This window comes from Pristis pectinata, chromosome 7, assembly GCF_009764475.1.
Source record: "Pristis pectinata isolate sPriPec2 chromosome 7, sPriPec2.1.pri, whole genome shotgun sequence".
NCBI lineage: Eukaryota > Metazoa > Chordata > Chondrichthyes > Rhinopristiformes > Pristidae > Pristis > Pristis pectinata.
The window spans coordinates 71,249,049-71,274,901 of record NC_067411.1 but is presented as its reverse complement, the minus strand read 5'-3'; the positions used below and the strand labels follow the sequence as shown (position 1 = coordinate 71,274,901).

The 25,853-nt window shown below is 45.6% G+C and overlaps 1 protein-coding gene across 1 annotated transcript in view; it reads left to right on the top strand.

Annotated features, from left to right (window-relative positions):
• Positions 1 to 25,853, top strand: part of lrrc2 (leucine rich repeat containing 2) — a 40,371-nt gene that overhangs the window by 1,804 nt on the left and 12,714 nt on the right. Inside the window, exons 2-4 of the mRNA XM_052020635.1 lie at positions 521 to 743; positions 1,795 to 1,951; positions 11,490 to 11,626. Coding sequence (XP_051876595.1) covers positions 521 to 743; positions 1,795 to 1,951; positions 11,490 to 11,626 — 517 coding nt within the window. The remainder of the gene's footprint in view (positions 1 to 520; positions 744 to 1,794; positions 1,952 to 11,489; positions 11,627 to 25,853) is intronic.

Sequence of the window (25,853 nt, the reverse complement as noted above, 5' to 3'; positions counted from 1 at the left end):
CTCTAGTTTTTAGTTTGCTTTCCCTGGAGAACAAGACTATGTACGTTCTCCCTATGCCCCTCATGATTTTATACACCTCTGCAAGGTCTCCCCTCAATCCCCTGCGTTCCAACGAATAAAGTCCTAGCCCGCCCAACCTCTCCCTATAACTCAGGTACTCGATCCCTGGCAGCATCCTCGTAAATCTTCTCTGCACTCTTTCCAGTTTAATGATGACTTTCCTATAACAGGGTGGCCAAAACTGTACACAATTTGACCCAATGCAGGCAATGATTGGCAGGAAGAGAGATGAAGGGAATGGAGTTTGCGACAGGATCAGAAGATAATAGCCATCCTGTCATTTAAGACCAGTGTGGCAGCTGTACAACTTGTGCCACGTGTGTGCACATATGCCGTATCAGAACCAATGTGCCCACAAATAGTCACACAGCAACATCTTGTGGTTATGTTTTTAAATTTGCACTAGTTCATGGAAATATTACAACAAGACTCAATTTCATTTGATCATCTTTTACTCAAGGATCAATGAGGAGTGGACACAGAGGCTTGAACGTAGAAGAAGAGCCATTAGGAATTCCATTGGGCAGAATAAACGTGTAATGAATGGTGAAGTGCACGTTCGAATGAACCTTTTAAAAAGCACGGGAAAGAACACTCAGCTCCTAAATTTTCTGGACTTGACAAAGAATACCATAACCAAGGACAAAAGATTTATTTTTGAATTGCAAGGAATGGAATGGAAGGTTTGTGTTTAAAAGAAATTACTTCCTGTTGGGCAATAGATTAATTTTTTGTATTCAGCTACCGATATAGCAATGGAATAGGATAGTCAAAAGAAGTTCCAAATTGAATCAGGATTAAAGCCTCTCCAATGAGCCACACAATGGCCACACAAATTTTCCTTTAACATATGACTATAGATACACACTTTTGGGGAAATAAGAAAATTGTGCCATGGCAACTGCAATCTGTCAGGCAGAGTTATGTCAGTTCTGAGCAGAGGGGCTAGTTGTGTCTCAATATTGTTGATGCTACATTTTGACTGTGCTGGATAATGATGCTTTTAAACACAATCAAATGGTAACAGTAACTGGTAATTAGTTTCTTATTGTCTCATGTACCAAGATACAGTGAAAAACTTTGTTTTGCATGCCATCCAGACAGATCATTCCAAACATAGATACGTCGAGGTAGTACAAAGGGAAAAACAATAACAAATGCAGAATATCGTGTTACAGTTACAGGGAGTGCAGTGCAGGCAGACACTTGACGAGATAGATAGTGTCCAGATATTTAGCTGAAACATATGGAGCTATTGCATCATTATCAACTCAACAAATAACTGTTCTTGCACTCTTATCTGGATTCACAAAATCAGCTCATTGAAATAATTAGAATATATTCCCTGCATACATTGGCCCAGGTACATAGAACACATCAATGAAAGTTCACCATCAAGGAAGCTGTTGTGAAAATGTAAAAGGATGTGGCCATTTAACATTAAGTAGGAGTTAGGGGAAATTTCCACATTTAAAGGGTTAAAAAATTATAAACTATTTTTGATATTTCATAAATGTTAGTGATACAAACCCTTTAAAAATATGGCTATTTAGTGAAGAATTTATGAGCAGACTTATCTGTCATATATGGGGTTGTCTGTTCCACACAATTAGCATACCAAACTGCTTCAAGGAGATGAACCGACTGTTCAAAATGATTTTGTCCAAATCACTGCTTGACAGGTTACAGATAATTTACTTTATGATGTAATTGTATCTTGTGTATTTATGGCAGGAACTTCCTGATTCCTTAAGGGAGAAGACTTACCTCAAAGAGTGGCATATTAAGAAAACAAGCATAGAAGTCATTCCATCATTTATTGCCATGTTCCAGGATCTGATTGTGATGGATTTATCCAGGAATTGTATCAAGGAACTTCCAGCTGAAATAGGTACAAACCACTAACATTTTGCTGAGAAACTGGGCTTGACTTTGTTCTTACATCCAGGCATATACATATTTTGGGTGCCTCTCACTTTAAAATATGTATATGCAGTTGCAAGGTGAACACTGACATCTGTCCTTTTATTTATGAATTACTCAAATATAATTCATGCAAAACGTATAACTGGAGACACAAGAGTCTACAGATACTAGAATCTGGAGCAATAAACAAACTGCTGGAGGAAATCAGCTGGTTGAATAGCATCGGGGACTGGGGAAGGTATTGTGGATTCAAACCCTGCATCAGGACTGAGTGTGGAGAGGGAAGATAGCCAATATAAAGAGGAGAGGGGGGAGTGGTGAGACTGGGGCCGGTAGGTGGATGGTGGATCGAGGAGGGCTGAAGACTGATGAGCAGATGGACCTCGATAAGGGAGGGGCAGGTGTGGAGTTGGGAGTCAGAGGCAGGTGGGTGATAGGTGGAAGCAGGCAAAAAAATGGCAGATGGAGCCAGGTGGCGGGAGGGGAGGGTGAAGATGGAGTCAGCTACTGGAGGGCGATAAAGCAGGAACACAAAGGGCTACCAGTGCTGGAATCTGATAAGTATGGGAGGTGATTATGGGAACCATTAGGGGGGAGGTGAAGGACAGGTGGAACCAGATGGGGGGAGGGAGATCCGGTGGGTAAAATGTGTGGGTAGGAGGTGGATGGGGATGAAATTAGGTGATGGGGGGCTGGAGGGGGGTATGGGAAAGGGGACAGAAGTGGAAGAACCGGAGGTGGATCGTAAGGAGAGGGGGGAGGGGGAAAACACAGGAGGGAAGTGTTTCCTGACATTGGAAAATTCAATGTTCGTACCCTTGGGTTATAGACTATCCAGGTGGAATATAAGGTGTTACTCCTCTAGTTTGCATTGGGCTTCATCCTGGCAATGGAGAAGGCCGAGGATGGACAGGTCATTGTGGGAATGGGAGTGGGAAGGATGGCATGCAAATGGGTGCTCGGGATGGCCTTTGCAAATCGGTTGCCTAGTCTGTGCTTGGACTCACCGATGTAGAGGAAACCACATCGGAAGCACCAAATGTTGTAGACAAAGCTGGAGGAGGTGCACGTGAATCTTTGCCTCACCTCGAAGGGCTGCTTAAGTCCCTGGATGGTTATGAGGGATCTGCCCGTCACCCTTCACCCATCCTCAGCCACGACTCACCTAGTGATCCCAGTCACACCAACCGCCCCCCACTTCCCCTTCTCCCCCCCTCTCCTCTTTATACTGGTTATCTTCCCTCTCCACACTCAGTCCTGATGCAGGGTTTTGACCCAAAACATTGACAATTCCTTCTCCCCCAACAGATGCTGCTTGACCCGCTGGGTTCCTCCAGCAGATTGCTGAATCATATGACTGGGCTTTTCTTACTTACAGAGTGAAATGTATATTCAGATGTTACATTTTGTTCATTTAATTCCTCATAGCTCCAAGGAGCACAAGGGAGACTGCAAACAGGTAACTCTAGCTTCCTCAGTGGAGACCTATCTATAATTTCACACTACCTAAACAGTGAGGAACAGAGGTCACTAATTTTCTCATGGGTCATTCATCTTAGTTCTCTGCTCCTCTAGGGTATGCAGACTCATGTCTGGTTTAAATCAATGTTGTTTTATAGAGAACATGAACATGTAGGAACATTTCCATTACTCCCATTTCCAACTGAATTCCTTCTCACATTACCCTACCAGATGAGAGGGGTGGGATTAAATACCTTCCATAACTGGATGCAGAAACTAAATAAAGAAAATGCTGAAATTCAGCAGGTTAGACAGCACTGTGGAAAAAGAAACAGAGTTAAAGTTTCAGGTCAGAGATCCTTTGATTCTGACATTCGTTTTCCAAGTATTGTTTGACATTGGATATTTCCTGATTTTGTTATAATTTGGATATATAGGGTGGGCTCTTAACAGGGTTCCTGGTACCAGGCCTTTCCTGAATCCTTGCAGAGGGTGGAATTTGTGGAGCAAGTCTGTTGGATAACAGGTAGAATGGACATAGCTGACTGATGGTGAAGATTGGAGGGGGGTGTTGGGGTGAGGACTATGAGGATGGCAGATTGGAGGGAGAATACTAGACTTTAGGGAATGGAGACAGGATAGATGGAGTGCCACAGGGGAATGATTGGCAAAAAATGGATGATAATAGAGGGGTTGTTGGTTGCTGGGGATGTAATTGGAACACCTAAAGAGACGATTATGAGGGTAATCATTGGGAGAGGAAAGACTCCTCAGGTCCTGAGAGGTATTTGGGCTGTTGGGGGGTGGGGGGGGCGGGGGTGTTGTTAGTGGGGAGTGGTGGAGACGCTCTTATGGAAATGATTGACATGAGAGTGTGGTGAGCAGATGATGAAGAGATGAACTGGGGAGGGTGTCCGAGGAGATGATTGTGAAGGATCAAGAAGGTACAGTATGATAAAAGAGTCAAGGGAAATTTTGAGAAGGGTTTTGTGGAAAAATCCAAGAGGGCATGAAAACCTCAGCAAAGGAAGGGTGTGGGTCTGGATGGGGTATTCCTTAATCTGACAAATTCCCCTTGTCTAGTGTCGGTGATTTGGGAACTCTGATTTTAAATTCTATTAATAGCATCACATCACAATGACATAGTGTTCCCCTTGCATTTCAGATGATATAACCTAGTGTTGCCCAATGGAAATAACATACACTCACACGGTGCAGGTAAATGTACTTCCCCTATTCTGTATATACTCATGTAACAAACATCTACCACCATTCAGTAACACGATAATTAAAACATTCACTGACAATAATGAAAAGGCACTCACACCCCCGCAATTCATCTTATCATTTCACAACCAAGTGCACGCATGAATGCTGTGTGAATTTAAGAATGGAGAGGTCGTGTCCATTATTCAATTTTGATATACTAATCAGAAATGCAATTCGCTGCTCCCAGTTCCCATTTGGTTTGGTCAATTAGAAAACAGTGATTTGGAACTTGCACAAGTATTGCATTTCATATATTTATATAAAAGAAAAGATTTCAAATTCAGGTGAAACATTCCTTGTGCAAGATTTTAAGGATTTTCCGGTATACTGGCATTCCATCAATAGGAAAAATAGTATGGCTAGAATTTATCCAATACATGTTTTCACACAGTGAAGAGGCACTGCAGACCAATTTGGTGCAAAGTCCTGAGGCTGTGATATTCCATTGTGCACAACATTCAGAGTGTCCTGTGTGGTAGAACAGATCTTGCATGAGTAACTGTTCACAAATGAACCTCCTCCATGATCTCCCACCATTCCAGTTTTGCTGTGAGCACCCTGGTACTGGAAGAAGACATATGGATTCTATTTGTGTTCCAGATGTCTCCAAAATGGCACACCTAATATTGGAAAATTGGAGCCAAGTCAGTCCTCTGTAGCAATCCCAATATAGGTTGCACCTTGAGTTAGGCAGGTTTGCAGTACTCTGGGATGCCACTCATGATCTATTTGCCAGCGGAGCCCATTGCTGGAAACTAGATGGTAGATAGTTCTAGAATTATATGTTCATTTTTTTATGTGTTGTTCTGGATCATGAACATTAGTGGATCAGTCCCATATGGTGACCTGAAGGCCAATTGAACTCTGGTGAACAGAAAAGACCAAAATACATATTTTATTGTACCAGAGAGTCATAAGAGTCATAGAGCACTAAGCACAGAAACAGGGCCCTTTGGCACATCTAGTCCATGCTGACCTGGTTTTCTGCCTAGTCCCATCTACTTGCACCTGGACCATAGCCCTCCATACCTTTCTTATTCATGTACCAATCAACTCTCTTAAATGTTACAATTGAACCCACATCCACCACTTCCGCTGGCAGCTCATTTCCACACTCGCACTACCCTCTGAATGAAGTAGTTCTCCCTCAGATTCCCCTTAAATATTTCACCTTTCACCTTAAACCTATGACCTCTAGTTCTAGTCTCTCACTCAACCTGAGGGGAAAAAAGCCTGCATGCATTCAGCCTATCTATACCCCTCATAATATTGTATACCTCTATAAGATCTCCTCTCATTCTCCTGCGCTCCAGGGAACAAAGTACTAACCAATTCAACCTATCCCTGCAATTAAGGTCCTTAAGTCCTGGCAACATCTGTGTAAATTTTCTCTGCACTCTTTCAAGCTTGTTAGTACCTTTCCTGTACGTAGGTAACCAGAACTGCACACAATACTCTAAATTTGGCCTCACCAACATTTTGTTCAACTTTAACATAACATCCCAACCCCTGTACTCAATGCCCTGATTTATGAAGGCCAAACAGACAAAAGCTCTTTTTATGACCCTACCTACCTGCGATGCCGCTTTCAAGGAATTATGGATGTGTATTCCCAGGTCCCTTTGTTCTACCACACACCTCAGTGCCCTACCATTCACTGTGTAAGTCTTACCATGGTTTGTCCTCCTGAAGTACAACACCTCACACTTGTCTGCATTAAATTCCATCTGCCATTTTTCTGTCTATTTTCCCAACTGGTCCAAATCACCTTGCAAGCTTTGATAGCCTTCCTCGCTGTCCACTAAGACCCTAATCTTGGTGCCATCTGCAAATTTGCTGATCCAGTTTACCATATTATCATCTAAATCACTAATATATATGATAAACAACAACAGACCCAGCGCCGTTCTCAGAAGCACACCACTAGTCACAGGCCTCCAATCAGAGATACAACCATCTACTACCACTCTCTGGCTTCACCCACTAAGCCAACATTGAATCCAATTGACTACTTCATTCTGAATGTCAAGCAACTTCTGGACCAGCCTCCCATGCGGGTCTTTGTCAAAGGCCTTGCTAAAGTCCATATAGACAATGTCCATTGCCTTCCCTTCATCAACCTTCCTGGTAACCTCCTCAGAAAACTTTATTAGATTGGCTAGACATGACCTGCCACACACAAAGCCATGTTGACTATCCCTAATCAGGCTCTGTCTATCCAAGTACTTATATATCCTGTCCCTCTGAATACTTCCCAATAATTTATCCACAACTGACGTCAGGCTCACCGGCCTATATTTTCCTGGCTTATTCTTAGAGCATTTCTTAAACAACAGAACAGCATTAGCTATCCTCCAGTCCTCCGGCCTCAAGACAGCAAGCACCTCCTCTTCCATAATCCAGAAACAGTTCATGACCTCGCTACTCTTCTTCCTCAGTTGTATAGACTCTGTGTCTGTCTGCCGACTAAACAAATCCATTTAAAATCTCCCCCATCTCCCCCATTTCTTTCAGCTCCACATACAGATGACCACGCTGATCTTCATGAGACCAATTTTGTCCCCCTATCCTTAATATAGCTATAGAAACCCTTTGGATTCTCTTTCACTTTGTCTGCCAGATAACCTCACGTCCTCTTTTAGCCCTCCTGATTTCTCTCTTAAGTATTCTCTTGCATTTCTTATACTCCTCAAGTGCCTCATTTGATCCTAACTGTCAATACCTGATATGCACCTTTTTTTTAAACTAGGGCCTCAATATCCCTCGATAACCAAGGTTCCCTAAACCTGTTAGCCTTGCCTTTTATCCTAACAGGAACATACAGATTCTGTACTCTCAATATTTCAGTCTTGAAGGCCTCCCAATTACCAAACATCTCTTTGCCGGAAAACAACCTATCCCGATCCACACCTGCCAAATCCCTTCTGATGCCATCAAAATTGGCCTTCCTCCATTTTAGAATCTTAACCCTAGGACCAGTACTATCCACTTCCATAATTATCTTGAAACTAATGGAATTATGATCACTAGATCCAAAGTGCTCCCCTACACTCGCTTCTGTCACTGGCCCTGTCTCATTCCCTAAGAGATCCAGTGTCGCATTCTCTCTAGTTGGGACCTTAAAATCACTTACTATTGTGACGTTATATTTCTTGCAACTCTCTGCTACCTCTCTACAAATTTGCTCCTGTAAATTCTGCTGACTATTGGGAGGTCTATAATATAGTCCCATTGACTGTGGTCATCCCTTTCTTATTCCTCAATTCCACCCAAGTTGCCTCGGTAGTTGAACCCTCCAGCATGTCCTCTCTGAGCACTGCCGTGACATTTTTCCTGATGAGTCATGCCACCCCTCCCCCTTTAATACCTCCCCCTCTATCGTGTCTAAAACATCGGAACCCCGGAACATTGAGCTGCCAGTCCTGCTCCTCCTGCAACAAGTCTCACTAACTGCTACAACATCATAATTCCACGTACGGATCCACGCTCTCAGTTCATCTGCCTTACCTACAATCGTCGTCGTTGTGGCTATCCCTCGAGGTTGAGGATGATGGTCTTCATTCCGTTGATCTATTTATGGGCTCTCAAGTGGCTTATGAGTCCAATCTTGGCTCTAAGTAGCCCACAGAGCGAAGATGCCTGTGCGTGTATTTGTTTAACGTGTACTTGATGTTGCACTACAAAAAGCACACGATACTTCACAAATCAACCAACTGATTCCAATGGCATGGAAATCACGACGATTGGAGCTGATGGATTTGTTGCAGCCTTCATCCGCCTTCACAGCCGTTGAGTTCGAAGTAACTTCATCCGCCTGTTCCACCGTTGAGGTCTTGGTTGGATTGTTCTTTGTCAGGGACCTCACCATTGACCTTACCGCCATGGGTGACCCTATCAGGAGCATAGCTCCAGATGGCATCACTCTTGGGATGTCAGGACCACACAAGCTTCTCCACCATGACAAGGTGACAATCCATGGAGAAGTTACCTACAATACTCCTTGCATTGAACAGTGAAAAACAAAGAGAAGCAAAAAATCCTCTTCCTTATTCTTAAGGTGCTCAAACTAATTGCAGCACCACACTGACATTCTGACAAGGCCAATTTACCACACACCAAGGATTATATCCATTTGGTCTGGTTCTGTTTCATATGTGGTTCTTGGCAACTATGAACATGCTGCTTAATTGAATTACTTTATTTCCATTTTGAATTATAATTACCTAGAAAATACAATTTGTGATATTAGCACTGGAACATATAATCTGTTTGTATACATTTCCTCCATCTGATATTTTAGCAGCTATGTAAGCCTGTTTATTTTAAATGTGTTAATGCCCAGGAATGCCATAAAAATGTGTTAAACACTAAACCCTAATGTCACAGTTACTTGTGTGTTGAATTTGCTGTCTATAGGTTATCTAGCTAACTGTTTTAGATCACATTCCAAATCACTCAGTTAAGATAATTCAGATGATTTATTTTAAAATTAAAATCAAGTTTGCTATAGTCAGAGACTAATTTGATTACTTGTGCTGGTTGAACTATAGGGCACAGCATATTGACAGAAAAATGTGCAATTATTATTTAGTTCAGATCTTTACTGTGTTCCTTTGATTTTTGTTTAGAGCTTTCTCTCTAGTATGAGCTAATAACAGAATCAATGATTTCTTTCCCTTGGCCTAAATCTGCCAGCAGCAGATAAATGCACTGTTACAGTATAATGAGGTTACCTATCTCACACTTAACCATTCATGCTGCATTAATATCAGTTAATTACAGGCACTATTAATCTAGCTAATCTCTGCTATATCAGAATGAAATGCACAGTTTGATAACTCACCAGAAGATGAGTCATCCTTTTCTTTGATAATTCATTTCCCTCTTGTTTTAATTATTGTGTAGATTCTCATTATTTTTTTCTGTAATCAAAGCATGGCATACTCACTTCTTTAAACCATCTGAATTGCTATGATATTTAACTTTGCTAAGACTTGCTAATTTTGCTAAATTCTGCATCTAAGTGATCACAGAGTAAATTTTCAAATCACGAGGTATATGTAATGGTGTATCTTTATTCATATCTCTTTGTGGCCTAAATACCAATTCTTTATTCACTGCAGATTATTTTTGAACTGGCTTTTTAAGTTCCTGGAATTGTGAAAAGCATCACACAATTCAACTACTTTGGCAGCTTTTTAAACAGTTGTCCAATGTGTCACTCAGTTATAATTATTTAATCGTAGCTTCATCGTGTATTTATTGTTGTCTCTGTTGTAACTTTTATAAGATCAAAGCCAGCCTAATATTTTCCACTCTTCCTTGACGCACACGTCAAGGTCAAGTCAAATATGATCTCACCAACTGCTTCATGATCAAAGCTGCAAGCCACAGAGGACCCTTCTACTGTAGTGATTCCCCACAAGATAAATTTTCCTCTAATTTGAATTTTTTTTTGTAAAAATAATGAAGTAAACTCAAAAATCTTTCAACCCATGATGGAAACAAAATATTTAATTGTTTATAAAATAAAAATAAACAATCGTTTCAAAGAAGTGTGCAGAACTTCTTTCAGTGTACTACCCAATATTTATCCCTCAAGTGTATAAAACATTGGGTGGGACTGTGCTGACAGCTAGCTGGCAGGTCTGTAGAGAACCTTTAGTTAGCTGCAGTGTGCACAGCAGCACGTTCTGGACTCTGGACACTGCAGCACAAAAGTCAGCAACACACTGAGTATGTGCAGATCTGACTTCTTGCCCTGATTCTGGACTCACCAGAAGTTGAGTGGCCTGATGCACTTCATATCTGTTGCCTCTACCTTACAGCAGTCATAGCTAGTGCCTCATGAATGGGGCCACTGATCTTCATTTAAAAGGTAAGCTTTTTATGTTTATTTTTCTTTATTTCATTGTATATTTATTTATTTTATTAGTTAGTTAGTAGCAATTCCATGTGTTTTTAAATTTAGCTTTTTACATTTTTAAAATAGTTTTTAATCTTTTTAAATACGCTTTTTTCAACTTTTTCCAATTGTCTAGTCTTTATCGACATTTACAAACAGTGATAAGGTCCTCTGACAGCACAGGCTTCCTTTCCGCCATCTGCCACATGGTTGCTGTTTGCTGCCCAGTGTTCCTCACAGAAGAGCATTAGTAGTGACACCGGCAGCAGTACTTTGGCAACAGTGTGGCCACAGACATTTAATTCAGATGTGGAGTTAGTGCAGGCAGTAAGCGCAAGGCATGGGCCATCAGTGCCATCCAGTCCACTTTCTTATCTTGTTCACATTGGTCTTTGTGGGACTTTGCAGTGCAAAAGTTGGCTTGTACATTTCTGGAATAGTAACTACACTTCATGTAGTATTTCCTAAGATGTAAATCACTTTAAAATGTCCTAAAAATATGAACGGTGATATGCCCACCCAAGAATACCTGGGCACCTCGGAAAGATAGCACCTCAGCATTGCGCAGCCTAGAGTTTTGTGCTCAGGTCTTTGGAGTGTCTGGGCTTACGATCTTCTAACTCAAGGGTGATAATGCTGATACTCAATTTGTAGTTGACACCAAAGTGACATATGTTGGATGCCTATGGGTCCATACTCTGGTAGGAATGTTGGCTTGAAGGGAAGAAATTTGGAAATGAGAAAAAAATACTAAACATAAAGAAAATTGTGCTATCAGATTCCTCAGATTAAACTAGACTTCCCAGTGCAGTCCTTTAATATTAAAGATTTAAGGTGCTGAAAACAAAAATGTCTGGTGTTTTGACAGGCAAGCTGACCAAACTGAAAGAGCTGAATGTTAGTTGCAACAAGCTCACATCCATTCCACCAGAGCTTGGGAACTGTGAGAACCTGGAGAAACTGAATTTAGCAAGTAACCTGGAACTGGCCGAGCTCCCATTTGAGGTAATACTTTTATGTTATGCCTATGCATTAAGTATCGTGTGACTTTTAATATGTCACCGCTGCTGTTGAATTCAAACATGTCTGTGTGCACCTACAGAATCATTTATTTGTTCAGTTGTTCAACTAACGTCATTTAAAGTGTATCATTGTGGTACTATTGAACTTGTTCAGCTTGGATGAGTTGGGCCAAAGGGCCTGTTTCTGTGCTGTATAGCTCTATGACTCTAGGATTATCTACCCTGACTTCTAGTGAAACATTAAAACAAGAACTTGAGGATCCAATTAACCTACCTAACTTGTTACCATCAAAGATGTGTAATTCTCCAAAAATTGGTAATTTGTTTATTGTTGTCACATGTCCCCAGATACAATGAAAAACTTTGTTTTGCGTGGCATCCATACAGGTCACTTCAAAACGTAAGTACATCGAGGTAATACAAAGGGAAAAGCAATAACAGAATGCAGAATATAGTGTTACAGTTACAGAGAAAGTGCAGTGCAGGCAGACAATAAGGCCATGACAAGGTAGATTGTGAGGTCAAGAGTCCAACTTTGTCGAACAAGAAGTCTGTTCAAGGGTCTTGTAGCAGTGGGATAGAAGCTGTTCTTGAGCCTGGTGGTGCATGTTTTCAAGCTTTTGTATCTCCTGCCCAATGGAAGGGGGAGAAGAGAGAATGTCCGGGGTGGGAGGGGTCTTTGATTATGTTGGCTGCTTTCTCGAGGCAGAGGAAGTATAGACAGGGTCCATGGAGGGGAGGCTAATTTTCATGATGGACTAAGTTGTGGCCACAACTCTCTGTGACCCTCTGCAATGAATGTAGAAGTCCAATGTCTATCTAACTAAATAGGACACATTTCAAATAAATTAAAATATCTTCAAGCTTTCTTTTTAATTTCTAACCTTGCAAGTTATTGACTATCTCCTACCTTTGTTTCCTTTCCAAATTTATTAGACATTATGTCTTCTCTCAAATCTTCCATTTTGCCTGCAACATTTTTTTTTGAACCCCTCTGATTAGGTTTTGCCTCTGTGTTCAGAAAACTGCACCTCCAGTGCAACATAAACTTAATCCTCAAGCTCTTGTCTTTTAACCCATTGTAGCGGTTGCTACCGCGGAATAAAACAAAGACTCTACTCGGAGGATTGCCAAACAGAACTGGTTTATTTTCCCGCCTTGCGCGGGGCCCTTCTTAAGGGAGAATGTTCCCGCCCAAAACAACCGGCAATGACGTAAGTCCTACGTCATCAGGACTTTCCCGCGCGCGGGTTCTCCACGTCGCTCGGAAAGACGAGGCCCGCCGCCATCTTGGGCCTCGTCGCTCCGACGCCGCGCGACCCGACTGCCAAGCCGGTTCGCCCGACTAGACGGTGAGTCGCTACACAACCCCCCCCAGAACGGCGATACAGTCCCCAAGGTCCGTGGGCTGTGCCAGCTGCCGCTTAGGGGGGGAGCCTCTGCGTCGCGGCGTGGCAACCTCGACAGGCTGTTGCAGATCCAAATGGGCCGGTTTGAGGCGGTCCGCCGTGAAAACCTGTTCCCTGCCTCCAATGTCCAAAATAAAAGTGGTATCCGTTATTCCGTATGACTCGGAACGGTCCCTCATATGGTCGTTGCAATGGCGCCCGAGGTGTGCCCCTGCCGAACGAAAACAACTTACAGTCTGTAGTTCCTTGGGCTGGCAGGATGGGGCTTGACCGTGCCGTGAGGTGGGAATCGGGGCCAAGGCGCCAAGCTTCTCGCGCAGTCTTTGTAGGACTGCTGGGGGTTGTTCCCCTTGGTCCCGAAGGGCAGGTATGAAATCCCCGGGGACAACTAGTGGCGCCCCGTATACAAGCTCAGCTGACGAAGTGCGGAGGTCTTCTTTGGGGGCAGTGCGTATGCCGAGCAGGACCCAAGGCAGCTCGTCAACCCAGTTAGGACCCTTCAGGCGGGCCATCAAGGCCGATTTCAGATGGCTGTGAAAACGTTCCACCAACCCGTTTGATTGAGGATGGTAGGCTGTGGTGGTGTGCAGCTGCGTCCCTAGCAGGTTCGCTAATGCAGCCCAGAGACTGGAAGTGAATTGGGTGCCTCTGTCTGAAGTGATGTGGGCCGGAACGCCAAAACGTGAGACCCAAGTTGTGAGCAGTGCCCGGGCGCAGGAATCAGTTGTGATGTCAGTCAGGGGGGTTGCCTCAGGCCACCTCGTGAACCGGTCCACGATGGTAAGGAGGTACCGGGCTCCTCTTGAAACCGGCAGAGGGCCCACGAGGTTGACGTGTATGTGGTCGAACCTCCTACGGGTAGGCTCGAACTGCTGTGGTGGGACCTTGGTGTGTCGCTGGATTTTTGACGTCTGGCAGTGTGGACAAATCCTGGCCCACTCACTGACCTGTTTGCGCAGGCCATGCCAGACAAACTTGCTGGCGACCAGTCAGACAGTAGATCTGATGGACGGGTGTGCCAACCCATGTACCGAGTCAAAAACGCGTCTCCGCCAGGCTGCAGGGACTATAGGGCGGGGCTGACCAGTCGCAACGTCGCAAAGTAGGGTCCGCTGACCTGGACCAACCAAGAAATCTCGAAGCTGCAGACCCGAGACTGCGGTTCTGTAGCTGGGCAGTTCGTCGTCGGCTTGCTGTGCGTCAGCCAGGGCCGTGTAGTCGACACCCAAGGATAGGTTGTGGAAGGTTGGTCTGGAAATTGCATCAGCAACGACATTATCCTTTCCGGAGACATGTTGGATGTCAGTTGTGAACTCGGAAATGTAGGATAAATGTCTCTGCTGACGAGCTGACCAGGGATCGGAGACTTTGGAGAAGGCAAAGGACAGAGGCTTATGATCGGTGAAAGCGGTGAAAGGCCTGCCTTCTAGAAATTATCGGAAATGCCGGACCGCCAGATACAGCGCTAGAAGTTCCTGATCAAAAGCGCTGTACTTCAGTTCGGGTGGTCTAAGGTGCTTGCTGAAAAATGCCAAGGGTCGCCAGCGGCCTTCGAGTAGCTGTTCCAGTACTCCACCCACCGCGGTGTTGGACGCGTCTACCGTGAGGGCAGTCGGGACGTCAGTCCTGGGGTGTACCAGCATCGTGGCGTCTGCCAGGGCGTCTTTGGCCTTAACGAAAGCAGCCGCAGCCTCGTCAGTCCAGGTGATGTCCTTGCCCTTACCAGCCATCAGCGAGACCAGAGGGTGCATGATACGGGCTGCTGCAGGGATGAACCGATGGTAAAAGTTGACCATCCCAAGGAATTCCTGTAGGCCTTTGACTGTGTCGGGGCGGGCAAAATGGCAGATAGCATCCACCTTGGCGGGTAGGGGTGTTGCCCCGTCGCTGGTGATTTTGTGGCCGAGGAAATCGATAGAGTCAAGTCCGAATTGGCACTTGGACGGGTTGATCATGAGGCCGAAATCGCGGAGGCGGGAATACAGCTGGCGGAGGTGGGAAAGGTGTTCCTGGCGGTTACGGCTGGCGATCAGTATGTCGTCCAAGTAAATGAACACGAAGTCCAGGTCTCGGCCTACCGCGTCCGTCAGCCACTGGAAGGTCTGCGCGGCGTTCTTAAGGCCGAACGGCATCCGAAGGAATTCGAACAGGCCTAATGGGGTGATAATCACAGTTTTGGGGACGTCATCCGGATGGACTGGGATTTGGTGGTATCCCCTAACGAGGTCCACTTTGGAAAAGATGCGGGCCCCGTGTAAGTTCGCTGGGAAGTCCTGGATGTGAGGGATGGGATAGCGGTCCGGGGTGGTGGCGTCATTCAGCCTGCGGTAGTCGCCGCAGGGCCTCCACCCTCCGGTGGCTTTGGGGACCATGTGCAGGGGGGAGGCCCAGGGGCTGTCTGACCTGCGAACAATCCCCAGCTCCTCCATGTGACGGAACTCTTCCTTTGCCAGGCGGAGCTTGTCTGGAGGTAATCGCCGTGCTCGGGCATGAAGGGGTGGCCCTGTGGTAATGATGTGGTGTCGTACCCCGTGTGTGGGCCTAGAATTTATAAACGAAGGTGCCAAAATCGATGGGAATTCGGCTAGGAGCTTGGCGAAATCGTCACCAGAAAGGGAAATGGAGTCCAGGCGCGGGGCTGGTGGGCTGATTTCTCCCAGGGGATAGGTCTGGAGAGTGCTAGAGTGGACTAACCGCTTCCTTCGCAGGTCGACTAACAGGTTGTAGGCCCGAAGGAAATCGGCTCCTAGGAGTGGTTGGGCGACGGTGGCAAGGGTAAAGGTCCAGGTAAAACGGCTGCCGCCAAAGTGTAATTGAAGCGTACGGGTGCCGAAAGACCGTATCGTTGTACCATTGGCGGCATTGAGTAGAGGACCTGGTGGCCTGTCACGAGTGTCGCGGCCTGTCGGGGGTAAAATACTGACCTCCGCTCCAGTATCAACGAGGAAACGCCGTCCAGATTTCTTGTCCTGAACGAAGAGGAGGCTCTGTCGGCGGCCAGCCGCCGTAGCCATCAGCGGCGGCTGGCCCTGGCGTTTCCCTGAAACTTGCAGGGTGGGCGGCATCGACGGGCCTCCGCACCCCACCTCTGATGGTAGAAGCACAGCTGGTCACCCGTGTCGTCGTCTGCGTTCCTGGGGTGTGGCTGCTCGGTTGCTGGGGCCGGGCGAGGCGGGCGTTGGGCTCGCGGCCTGGTGATTTGACTGACGGACGAACCGCTCTCGCGCTTGGCCCTCCACAGAACATCTGCCCGGGCGGCCACCTCATGGGGGTTGCTGAAGTCGGCGTCAGCTAACAACAAGTGGATGTCATCGGGGAGCTGTTTGAGGATGGCCTGTTCGAACATCAGGCATGGCTTGTGTCCCTCGGCCAATGCCAGCATCTCATTCATTAGGGTGGATGGGGATCTGTCCCCCAGGCCATCCAGACGAAGCAGGCGGGCGGCGCGCTCACGACGGGAGAGGCCGAAGGTCCGGATCAAAAGGTCTTTGAAAGCCGGGTACTTATCTTCCTCCGGAGGCAACTGGATGAAGTCTTCAACCTGGGCGGCTGTCTCCTGGTCCACAGAGCTAACCACATGGTAGTACTTCGTGGAGTCGGAGGTGATCTGCCGAAGGTGGAATTGCGCTTCGGCCTGGTCAAACCAGACGCTGGGCCGAAGTGTCCAAAAGGTGGGCAGCTTGAGGGCCACAGCGTTGGCTGCTGCGCTGTCGTTCATTTCGCGGGTCCAAAAGCTGTTTGGACCGTCAGGGTCACCAATGTAGTGGTTGCTACCGCGGAATAAAACAAGACTCACTCAGAGGATTGCCAAACAGAACTGGTTTATTTTCCCGCCTTGCGCGGGCCCTTTAAGGGAGAATGTTCCCGCCCAAAACAACCGGCAATGACGTAAGTCCTACGTCATCAGGACTTTCCCGCGCGCGGGTTCTCCACGTCGCTCGGAAAGACGAGGCCCGCCGCCATCTTGGGCCTCGTCGCTCCGACGCCGCGCGACCCGACTGCCGAGCCGGTTCGCCCGACTAGATGGTGAGTCGCTACACCATGTTATTTCTTGTTATTTTCAAGCTTGGGTAATTCTCCAAAAATTCATATATGACATCCTAGAGCAGTGGTCTTTAAACTATGGTTATGATCCTAATTGGGTTGCGAAGACCTACTGGTTTCATCTTGGGGACATAACTCACCATGACCGCCACTATAGATGTGTACTGAAGGACTCTTGCCAACTACTCACAGCTAAGCCTACCAATACTGGGCAGTGTTGGCAGGAACTTGGGAGCTCCCTGGAGGTTATTTTTGCAGGGTAGCTTTATTGTGGTGTGGAGGGTATGCGGGTGGGGAGGAAGGGATTACAGGGTCTGCACTTGGTTTCAAATGGCATGGAACTTGGAACTGGGACCTGGGGGCAATTGGCTTACACTCTCTCAAACTGGAAGGGAGCAAATGTCCATTAGCTGTTAGGTTAGTGGATGGGAATGGGCTGGGTGTTGGTGAGTGGGTTATGGGGATGGGGAAGAGAGGAAGTAGAGCAGTGGGGAGTGAGAGAGCATAGGGGGAGAAAAGAAAGGAGAGTCCTAAGGAAAATGGTGTTGGTAAATGAGGTCAGAGTGAGTCTGCATGCAGGAGCACATACACCTCTACCCTGAGAGAAAAGTTTTCTTGTTTTAAAGTTTGCTTTATTCCACATTTTCATTTTTGAAGTGCAGCATTTCCCAGTTTTGTTCCTCCCAAGCCATTAAGTACTTGCAAGGTTTCATTCAAATGGAATTCTCACTTACTAAGTTGAATCCAAAGTGGAATTATCTCCAACAGTTGCTAAAGGCAGATGAAACGTCCAATAATTGATCACATGTTAGTGCAACTAATGGTAATTAGGTCATTGAAACTTTGAAAGGCTGAACGCAAAGGTAATAGGTCACCAGGAACAGGACTGGGAAACCACCAGGTCATAAGCAAACAGAGGTGGCGGTGGCGGTGGTCGGGGGGGGGGGGGGGGCGCGGTGGAGGGAACCAGAGTGGCAGGGCAGCAAGTGGATTGGCTGTGTGGAGAGTAGATGTTAAGCCTACAAGCAAAGACAGAAATCGACAGGTTGATGAGCATGGTGGGACTAATGTTCTGAGATGCATCTATTTCAATGCGAGGAGTATTGTGGGAAAGGCAGATGAACTTAGAGCATGGATCAGCACGTGGGATTATGATGTTGTAGTCATTAGTGAGACTTGGTTGCAGGAGGGGCAGGACTGGCAGCTCAGTGTTCCGGGGTTCTGATGTTTTAGACATGATAGAGAGGGAGGTATTAAAAGGAAAGGGGTGGCATGACTCATCAGGGAAAATGTCACAGCAGTGCTCAGGAAGGACATGCTGGAGGGCTTAACTACCGAGGCAATATGGGTGGAACTGAGGAATAAGAAAGGGATGACCACGTTAATGGGACTATATTATAGACCTCGCAATAGTCAGTGGGATTTTGAGGAACAAATTTGTAGAGAGATAGCAGACAGTTACAAGAAAAATAAGGTTGTGATAGTAGGTGATCTTAACTTTCCACATATTGACTGGGACTCCCATACTGTAAAGAGATTGGATGGGATAGAGTTTGTCAAGTGTGTTCAGGAAAGTTTCCTTAAATAATATGTAGATGTCCCAGCTAGAGACAGCATGATACTGGCTCTCCTCTTAGGGAATGAGACAGGGCAGGTGTCAGAACAGAAGTGTATGTAGGAGACCACTTTGGATCTAGTGATCATTATTCCATTAGTTTCAAGGTAATTATGGAGAGGGATAGGACTGGTCCACAGGCTGAGATTCTAAATTGGAGGAAGGCCAATTCTGATGGCATCAGAAGGGATCTGGCAGGCGTGGATTGGGATAGGCTGTTTTCCAGCAAAGAGATGATTGGTATGTCGGAGGCTTTCAAAAGTGAAATATTGAGAGTACAGAATCTGTATGTTCCTGTGAGAATAAAAGTGAAGGCTAACAGGTTTAGGGAACCTTGGTTATCGAGGGATATTGAGGCCCTGGTAAGGAAAAAGGAGGTGCATATCAGGTATAGGCAGTTAGGATCAAATGAGGCACTTGAGTATAAGAAATGCAAGAGAACACTTAAGAGAGAAATCAGGAAGGTAAAAAGAGGACTTGAGGTTGCTCTGGCAGATAAGGTGAAAGAGAATCCCAAGGGTTTCTATAGCTATATTAAGAGCAAAAGGGTAGCAAGGGACAAAATCGATCCTCTTGAATATCAGTGTGGTCATCTATACATAGAGCCAAAAGAGATGGGGGAGATCTTGATTGAATTTTTTGCATCTGTATTTACTCTGGAGACAGACACAGAGACCATAGAACTGAGGAAAAAGAGAGGTGAGGTCATGGACCGTATCCGGATTATGGAAGAGGAGGTGCTGGCTCTCTTGAGTGAATCAAGGTAGATAAATCCCCAGGGACTGACGAGGCATCCCCTTGGACCTGTGGGAAGCTAGTGCAGAAATCACAGGGGCCCTAGCAGAGATATTTAAAATGTCCTTAGCCATGGATGAGGTGCCGGAGGAGAGGATAGCTAATGTTGTTCTGTTGTTCAAGAAAGGCTCTAAGAATAAGCCAGGAAATCACAGCCCAGTGAGCCTGACATCAGTTGTGAGTAAATTATTGGAAGGTGTCCTAAGGGGCAGGATATATAAATATTTGGATAAACAGGGCCTGATTAGGGATAGTCAACATGGCTTTGTGTGTGGCAGGTCATGTCTAATCAATCTAATAGAGTTTTTCGAGGAGGTTGCCAAGAAGGTTGATGAGGGAAAGGCGGTGGACGTCGCCTACATGGACTTTAGCAAGGCCTTTGACAAAGTCCCGCATGGGGGGCTGGTCTAGAAGGTGGAGTCGCTTGGCATTCAGGATGAAGTAGTGAATTGGATTCAACGTTGGCTTAATGGGAGAAGCCAGAGAGTGGTAGTAGATGGCTGTCTCTCTGACTGAAGGCCTGTGTCTAGTGGTGTGCTGCAGGGATCAGTGCTGGGTCCGTTGTTGTTTATCACCTGTATTAGTGATTTAGATGATAATGTGGTAAACTGGATCAGCAAATTTGCAGATGACACCAAGATTGGGGACATAGTGGACAGCGAGGAAGGCTATCAAAGCTTGCAGCATGATCTTGACCAGCTAGGAAAATGGGCAGAAAAATGGCAGATGGAATATAATGCAGAAAAGTGTGAGGTCTTGCACTTTGGGAGGATAAACCATGGAAAGACTTACACAGTGAATGGTAGGGCTCTGAGGTGTGTGGTAGAACAAAGGGACCTGGGAATACAGATCCATAATTCCTTGAAAGCGGCATCACAGGTCCATTGGGTCGTAAAGAGAGCTTTTGGCACTTTGGCCTTCATAAATCAGGGCATTGAGTACAGGAGTTGGGATGTTTTGTTAAAGTTGTATAAAACGTTAGTGAGGCCAAATTTAGTGTATTGTGTGCTGTTCTGGTCACTTACAGTACATACAGGAAAGATATCAATAAGCTTGAAAGAATGCAGAGAAAATTTACACAGATGTTGCCAGGACTTGAGGACCTGAGTTGCAGGGATAAGTTGAATAGGTTAGAACTTTATTCCCTGGAGCGCAGGAAAATGAGGGGAGATCTTGTAGAGCTATACAAAATTATGAAGAGTATAGATAGGGTGTATGCATGCAGGCTTTTTCTCCTAAGGTTGGGTGAGACTAGAACTAGAAGACATAGGTTAAGAGTGAAAGGTGAAATATTTAAGGGGAATCTGAGGGGAAACTTCTTCACTTGGAGAGTGGTGCGAGTGTGGAATGAGCTGCCAGCAGAAGTGGTAGATGCGGGTTCAATTGTAACATTTAAGAGAAGTTTGGATAGCTATGTGTGTGGGAGGGGTTTGGAGGGATAAGGTCTGGGTGGAGGTGGATGGGACTAGGCAGAAGATCAGGTTGATGTGGACTAGATGGGTCGTTTCTGTGCTGTAGTACTGTATGACTCGTGAGAAGACACAAGAGACTGCAGATGCTGGAATCTGGACCAACAAACAATCCGCTGGAAAAACTCAGCGGGTTGAGCAGCACCTGTGGGAGGAAAGGAATTGTCGACGTTTAAGCTCAAAACTCTGCATCAGGACTCATCAGTACATCCTGATGCAGGGTTTTGATCCAAAATGTCGACAATTCCTTTCCTCCCACAGGTGCTGCTCAACCCGCTGAGTTTTTCCAGTGGATTGTTTGTTGCTCCATAGTCAAACAGAAGGCTGGTCTTGACAAAGAGGTAAGCTATTTTTGGCTCAATCAATGTCAATTTTTGGCTCAATTGATGTCAAAATGTTTAAGAATCCATGCACTATATTAATACAGATTGTGGTTGTCCAGTTAGAACTTTATGTTGAAGATCTCTCTGTAATATCCAACTGGTAATGATTGCCTACAGGGGGCAGTTCTGCACAATTTCCAAAATCAACATCACATTTTAAAAATGTCTCTCATTTTGGAGAACGTGGCAGTACATCTAACATTGTTTTTGTGTCAGTGCACCATGGCACAATGAGTCAAAAAGCAGACAGAGACCAAAACAAGTTTCAGAGTATACACATGAAGTACTGGAGCAGTACATGGATATTGAGTAGATGCTGAGTTGTTACGCAAGTCAGATTCTGGCATTTGTGCCCACAGGTTACTCAGTGTTAATCACTCTCTTAACTGTAATGGTGGCAGAGAACTGAGGGGACATCAAAAAAAGCTCTGATATTCTTTCCTTGCTTTCAAATGAATGAATATCAAATGAGTTTTTGAAGGGGCCGCTAGAACTAAAACAGAACGCTGGAAGAACTCAGTGAGTCAAGCAGCATGTGTGGGGGTAAAAGGTGTAAGCTGATGATTCAGATCAAGACCCTACATCAGAAGTGAGAGGGAAGAGGAAAGATTTCCAGAATATAGCAGTACGAAGGGGGGTGCAGGGGAAAAGGAGGGTGGGAGGGAGGCTGGTAGATGATAGGTGGAACCAGATGGGGAGAGGAAAATGGGCGGATGGAACCAGGTGGGGAGAGGGGATGGGAGGGATGAACAAAGGGAGGAGAAAACTAAGTGGACAGGGGTGTGTCCTTGTGCATGTATGTCTGCGTGTGTGTGTGAAGAATTGGGGATGTGGGTTACTCGAAAATGGAAAATTCAATGTTCAGACAATTGGGTTGTAATCTACCCAAGCAGAATATGTGTTGTTGTTCTTCCAATTTGCGTTTGACCTCTCTGTAGCAATGGAGAAGGCCGAGGACAGACAGGTCAGTGTGGGAGTTGGAAGGAGACCTAAAATGACATGTAACCGGAAGCTCGAGATGGGCACTGGGGTCAGAGTGCAGGTGCTCTGCAAAGTGGTCGCCTAATCTACACTTGGTTTCTCCAAGGTAGGAATCAGAATGCAGTAGATCAGGTTGGAAGAGGTGCAGGTCAACCTCTGCCTCACTTGGAAGTGCTGTTCAGGACCCTGGATGGTGGTGAGGGAGGAGATGAAGGGACAGGTACTACACTTCTGTCAGTTGCAGGGGAAAGTCCCGGGGACGGGGAGGACTGGGTGAGGATGGATGAACAGGCCAGGGAGTCCCAAGGTGAGCGGTCCCTGTAGCAAGCAGGTAGGTGAGGGGGGGGCGGTTAGAGGGGAGAAGTGACTGGATGGATATCATCCTCATACCAGAGGATGATGTGTTGGATGTGGAGGCTGGTGGGGTGAAAGGAGACGACCAAGAGAGCTTATTGCTATTCTGTCTGGGGAGAGGGGAGGGGATTCAGAGCAGATATCCAGGAAATGGAGGAAGTGCGTATGAAGGCTCCATCAACTATGGTAGAGGTGAAGCCACACTTCTGGAAAAAGGAGGACATCACGGAAGCTCTGGAACAGAAAGCCTCAGCTTGAGAACAGATGCGGCAGGGACAGAGAGATTGAGCAAAAGGGATGGCATCCTTACAGGAGGTGGGGTGGGAGGAGGTATGGTCGAGGTAGCTGTGGGATTCAGTGGGCTTATAGACTTCAGTGGCAAGTCTGTCTCCTGAGATGAAGACGGAGAGATCCAGACAAGGAAGAGAAGTGTCAGAGACAATTGAGGTGATTTTAAGGATGGGGTGGAAGCTGGTGGCGAAATTGATGAGTTCCGTGTGAGTGCAGGAGACTGCACTGATGCAGTCGTCGATGTAGCAGAGAATGGGTTGGTAGGGTTGGGGGTGGGTGGGGTGGAATGGGGAGTAGGTGTGTGCAAGAATAGGCTTGGAAAAAGAACTGTTCCTAGCCAACCAAAAGACCATAGCTGGGGCCCATGTGAGTGCCCAAGGCTACATGTTTATCTGTAGAAAGTGGGAAGAATCAAAAGAGAAGTTAAGGACATGTTCGGCCAAGCGGATGACACCATGTCCATGGTGTCCTGATGTCTCAAGGGCGAAAGTTGTGCTTTTCACAAGGGGACTCGCAAGTACTCTGTGCCAAGCCAAAAAATAATGGAATTCTGCAGCCTCCAGCTTGTCTCCACCTCCTTCGCAGGTTAATGTTGATCTATTCACCTCTGAGCTTTATTTCGTACGTTGTCATGGTGACCACATTGTTCTCTTTGACTAGGTGTGCCACTGGAATTTGTGCTAGAGTTGAGTGTCCTACATTTGACCAGCACTCACAGCTTCTATTGTCACTCCTACCCAGCTAAGGTGTGCCCACTCTACAGAGTTTAACGTGAAACAGAGGTGGGGGCATCCAATGATACACGGAGTACATTGGAACACGAATAGGTTGCAATCCTGATAAGAGGTGATCTGCTTTGAAAGGGATATCACATAATCGGCCTTGACTGTTGAACCCTAGGATCCAGGCTTTAGAAGTCATGTTTTTAAATGCAAAAACTGAGCATAGATCACATATAAATCAGTGCAGACTACATCGAAAAATCTGCATCTGGATATTATGGAGGAGTCCAATGCCCTCAGCTTTCAGCAGTCTTGGTTGGATTCACAGAACTGCAGGCTATCATGGTGCATTTGATGTCCACACGTGTTTGCAAAAGACCTTAAATGTCATCACTATCTTCTCATCGACGCTCAGACTTGACTCTTCACCCCTGGTTTCCATGTGCTCAAAGATAAGATTGAGAGAGACATTACTCACAGCTCATTGAAAGGGGAAAAACAAACTGCAGATGCAGAAAACCTGAGACAAAAAGAGAAAATGTTGGGGATACTCTCAGACTGTACCTGTGGTGGGAGAAACAAAAGTAACTTTTCAAGTCAGTGACCAGCTTCCAATGTTAATGCTTGTTTCCCTCTTGACAGGTGTTGCCTGACCTGCTAAGTGTTTCCAGCATTTTCTGGTTTTATTTTGGCTTCACAGATCATGTTGGTATCACTAGCTCTGTTGAGACATGGGGCAAGTATAATGGGGCAGTAAAGGAGCAAGGCTAGAGCAGGCTCTAACCCACTTGGTTTGTTATATCACCATACACTAAACCCCACACCCCCCACCTCCCAATATCCCAATTCCACCCAACACCATACTACTATGATAATTCCAGATGTGACCAATCCTGAGGACAGTGAGGTGATGCATTTTGGGAGATCAAATAGGAGTAGGTCATGTACACTAAATGGTAGGGTGCTAAGGAATGATGATGAACCAAGGAACCTTGGGGTTCAAGTCCATAGTTCTCCAAAAGTGGAAACACTGCTAAATAGGGTGGTGAAGAAGGCATATGGCATGCTTGCCTTTCTAGGATAGGGCATAGAATATAAGAGTTGGCACCTTATGTTGCAGCTTTATAAAACACCGGTTAGAATGCACTTGGGAGTATTGTGTGCAGTTTGTTGTGGTGCTGGAGAGAGTGCAGAGGAAATTCACCAGGATGTTGCCTGGATTGAAGGATTGAGTTTATGGTGAGAAATTGGATTGACTGGGTTAGTTTTCCCTGGAGCGAAGGAGGTTGAGGGGCATATAAAATTTTAAGAGGTATAACTAGGGTAGATAGAATCTTTTTCCCATGGTAAGCATGCTAAAGTCAAAGTCGAATTTATTGTCATATGCACAAGTACATGTATGCACAGGTGCAATGAAAAACTTACCTGCAGCAGCATCACAGGCACCTAGCATTAAATAAGCAGCATTCACAAGAAAATTATAAATTAAACATAAATTATACATAATTTTTACAAGGAAACACATTTAGAACAAAAAAAAACAAAGTCCATTTTAGTGCAAAGTAGTCAAGGCCGTCATGGTGTTGCTAAACTGTATGATTAGGGTTTTGCCGGTTGGTTCAAGAACTGAATGGTTGAAGGGAAGTAACTGTTCTTGAACCTGGTGGTGTGGGACTTCAGGCTTCTGTACCTCCTGCCTGATGGTAGCTATGAGAAGATGGCATGGCCCAGATGGTGGGGATTTTTGATGATGGATATTGCATTCTTGAGGCAGCGCCTCCTGTAGATACTACCAATTGTGTGGATGGAGGTGCCTGTGATGTATTGGGCAGAGTCCACTACCCTCTGCAGCTTCTTATCTTCCTGTACATTCGAATTGCCATACCAAACCATAATGCAACCAGTCAGGATAGTTCCAACAGCACATCTGTAAAAGTTTGTTAGTGTTCGGTGACAAGCTGAGCCTTTTTAACCTTCTAAGAAAGTAAAGACACTGTGCACTTTCCTAATGATTGCATCTATATGCTGGGCCCAGGACAGGTCATCCAATATGTTAATACCTAGGAATTTAAAGCTGCTGACTCTCTCCACCGCCGATCCCCCAATGTAGACTGGTGCATGTTCGCCCTCCTTCCCCCTTCCTGAAG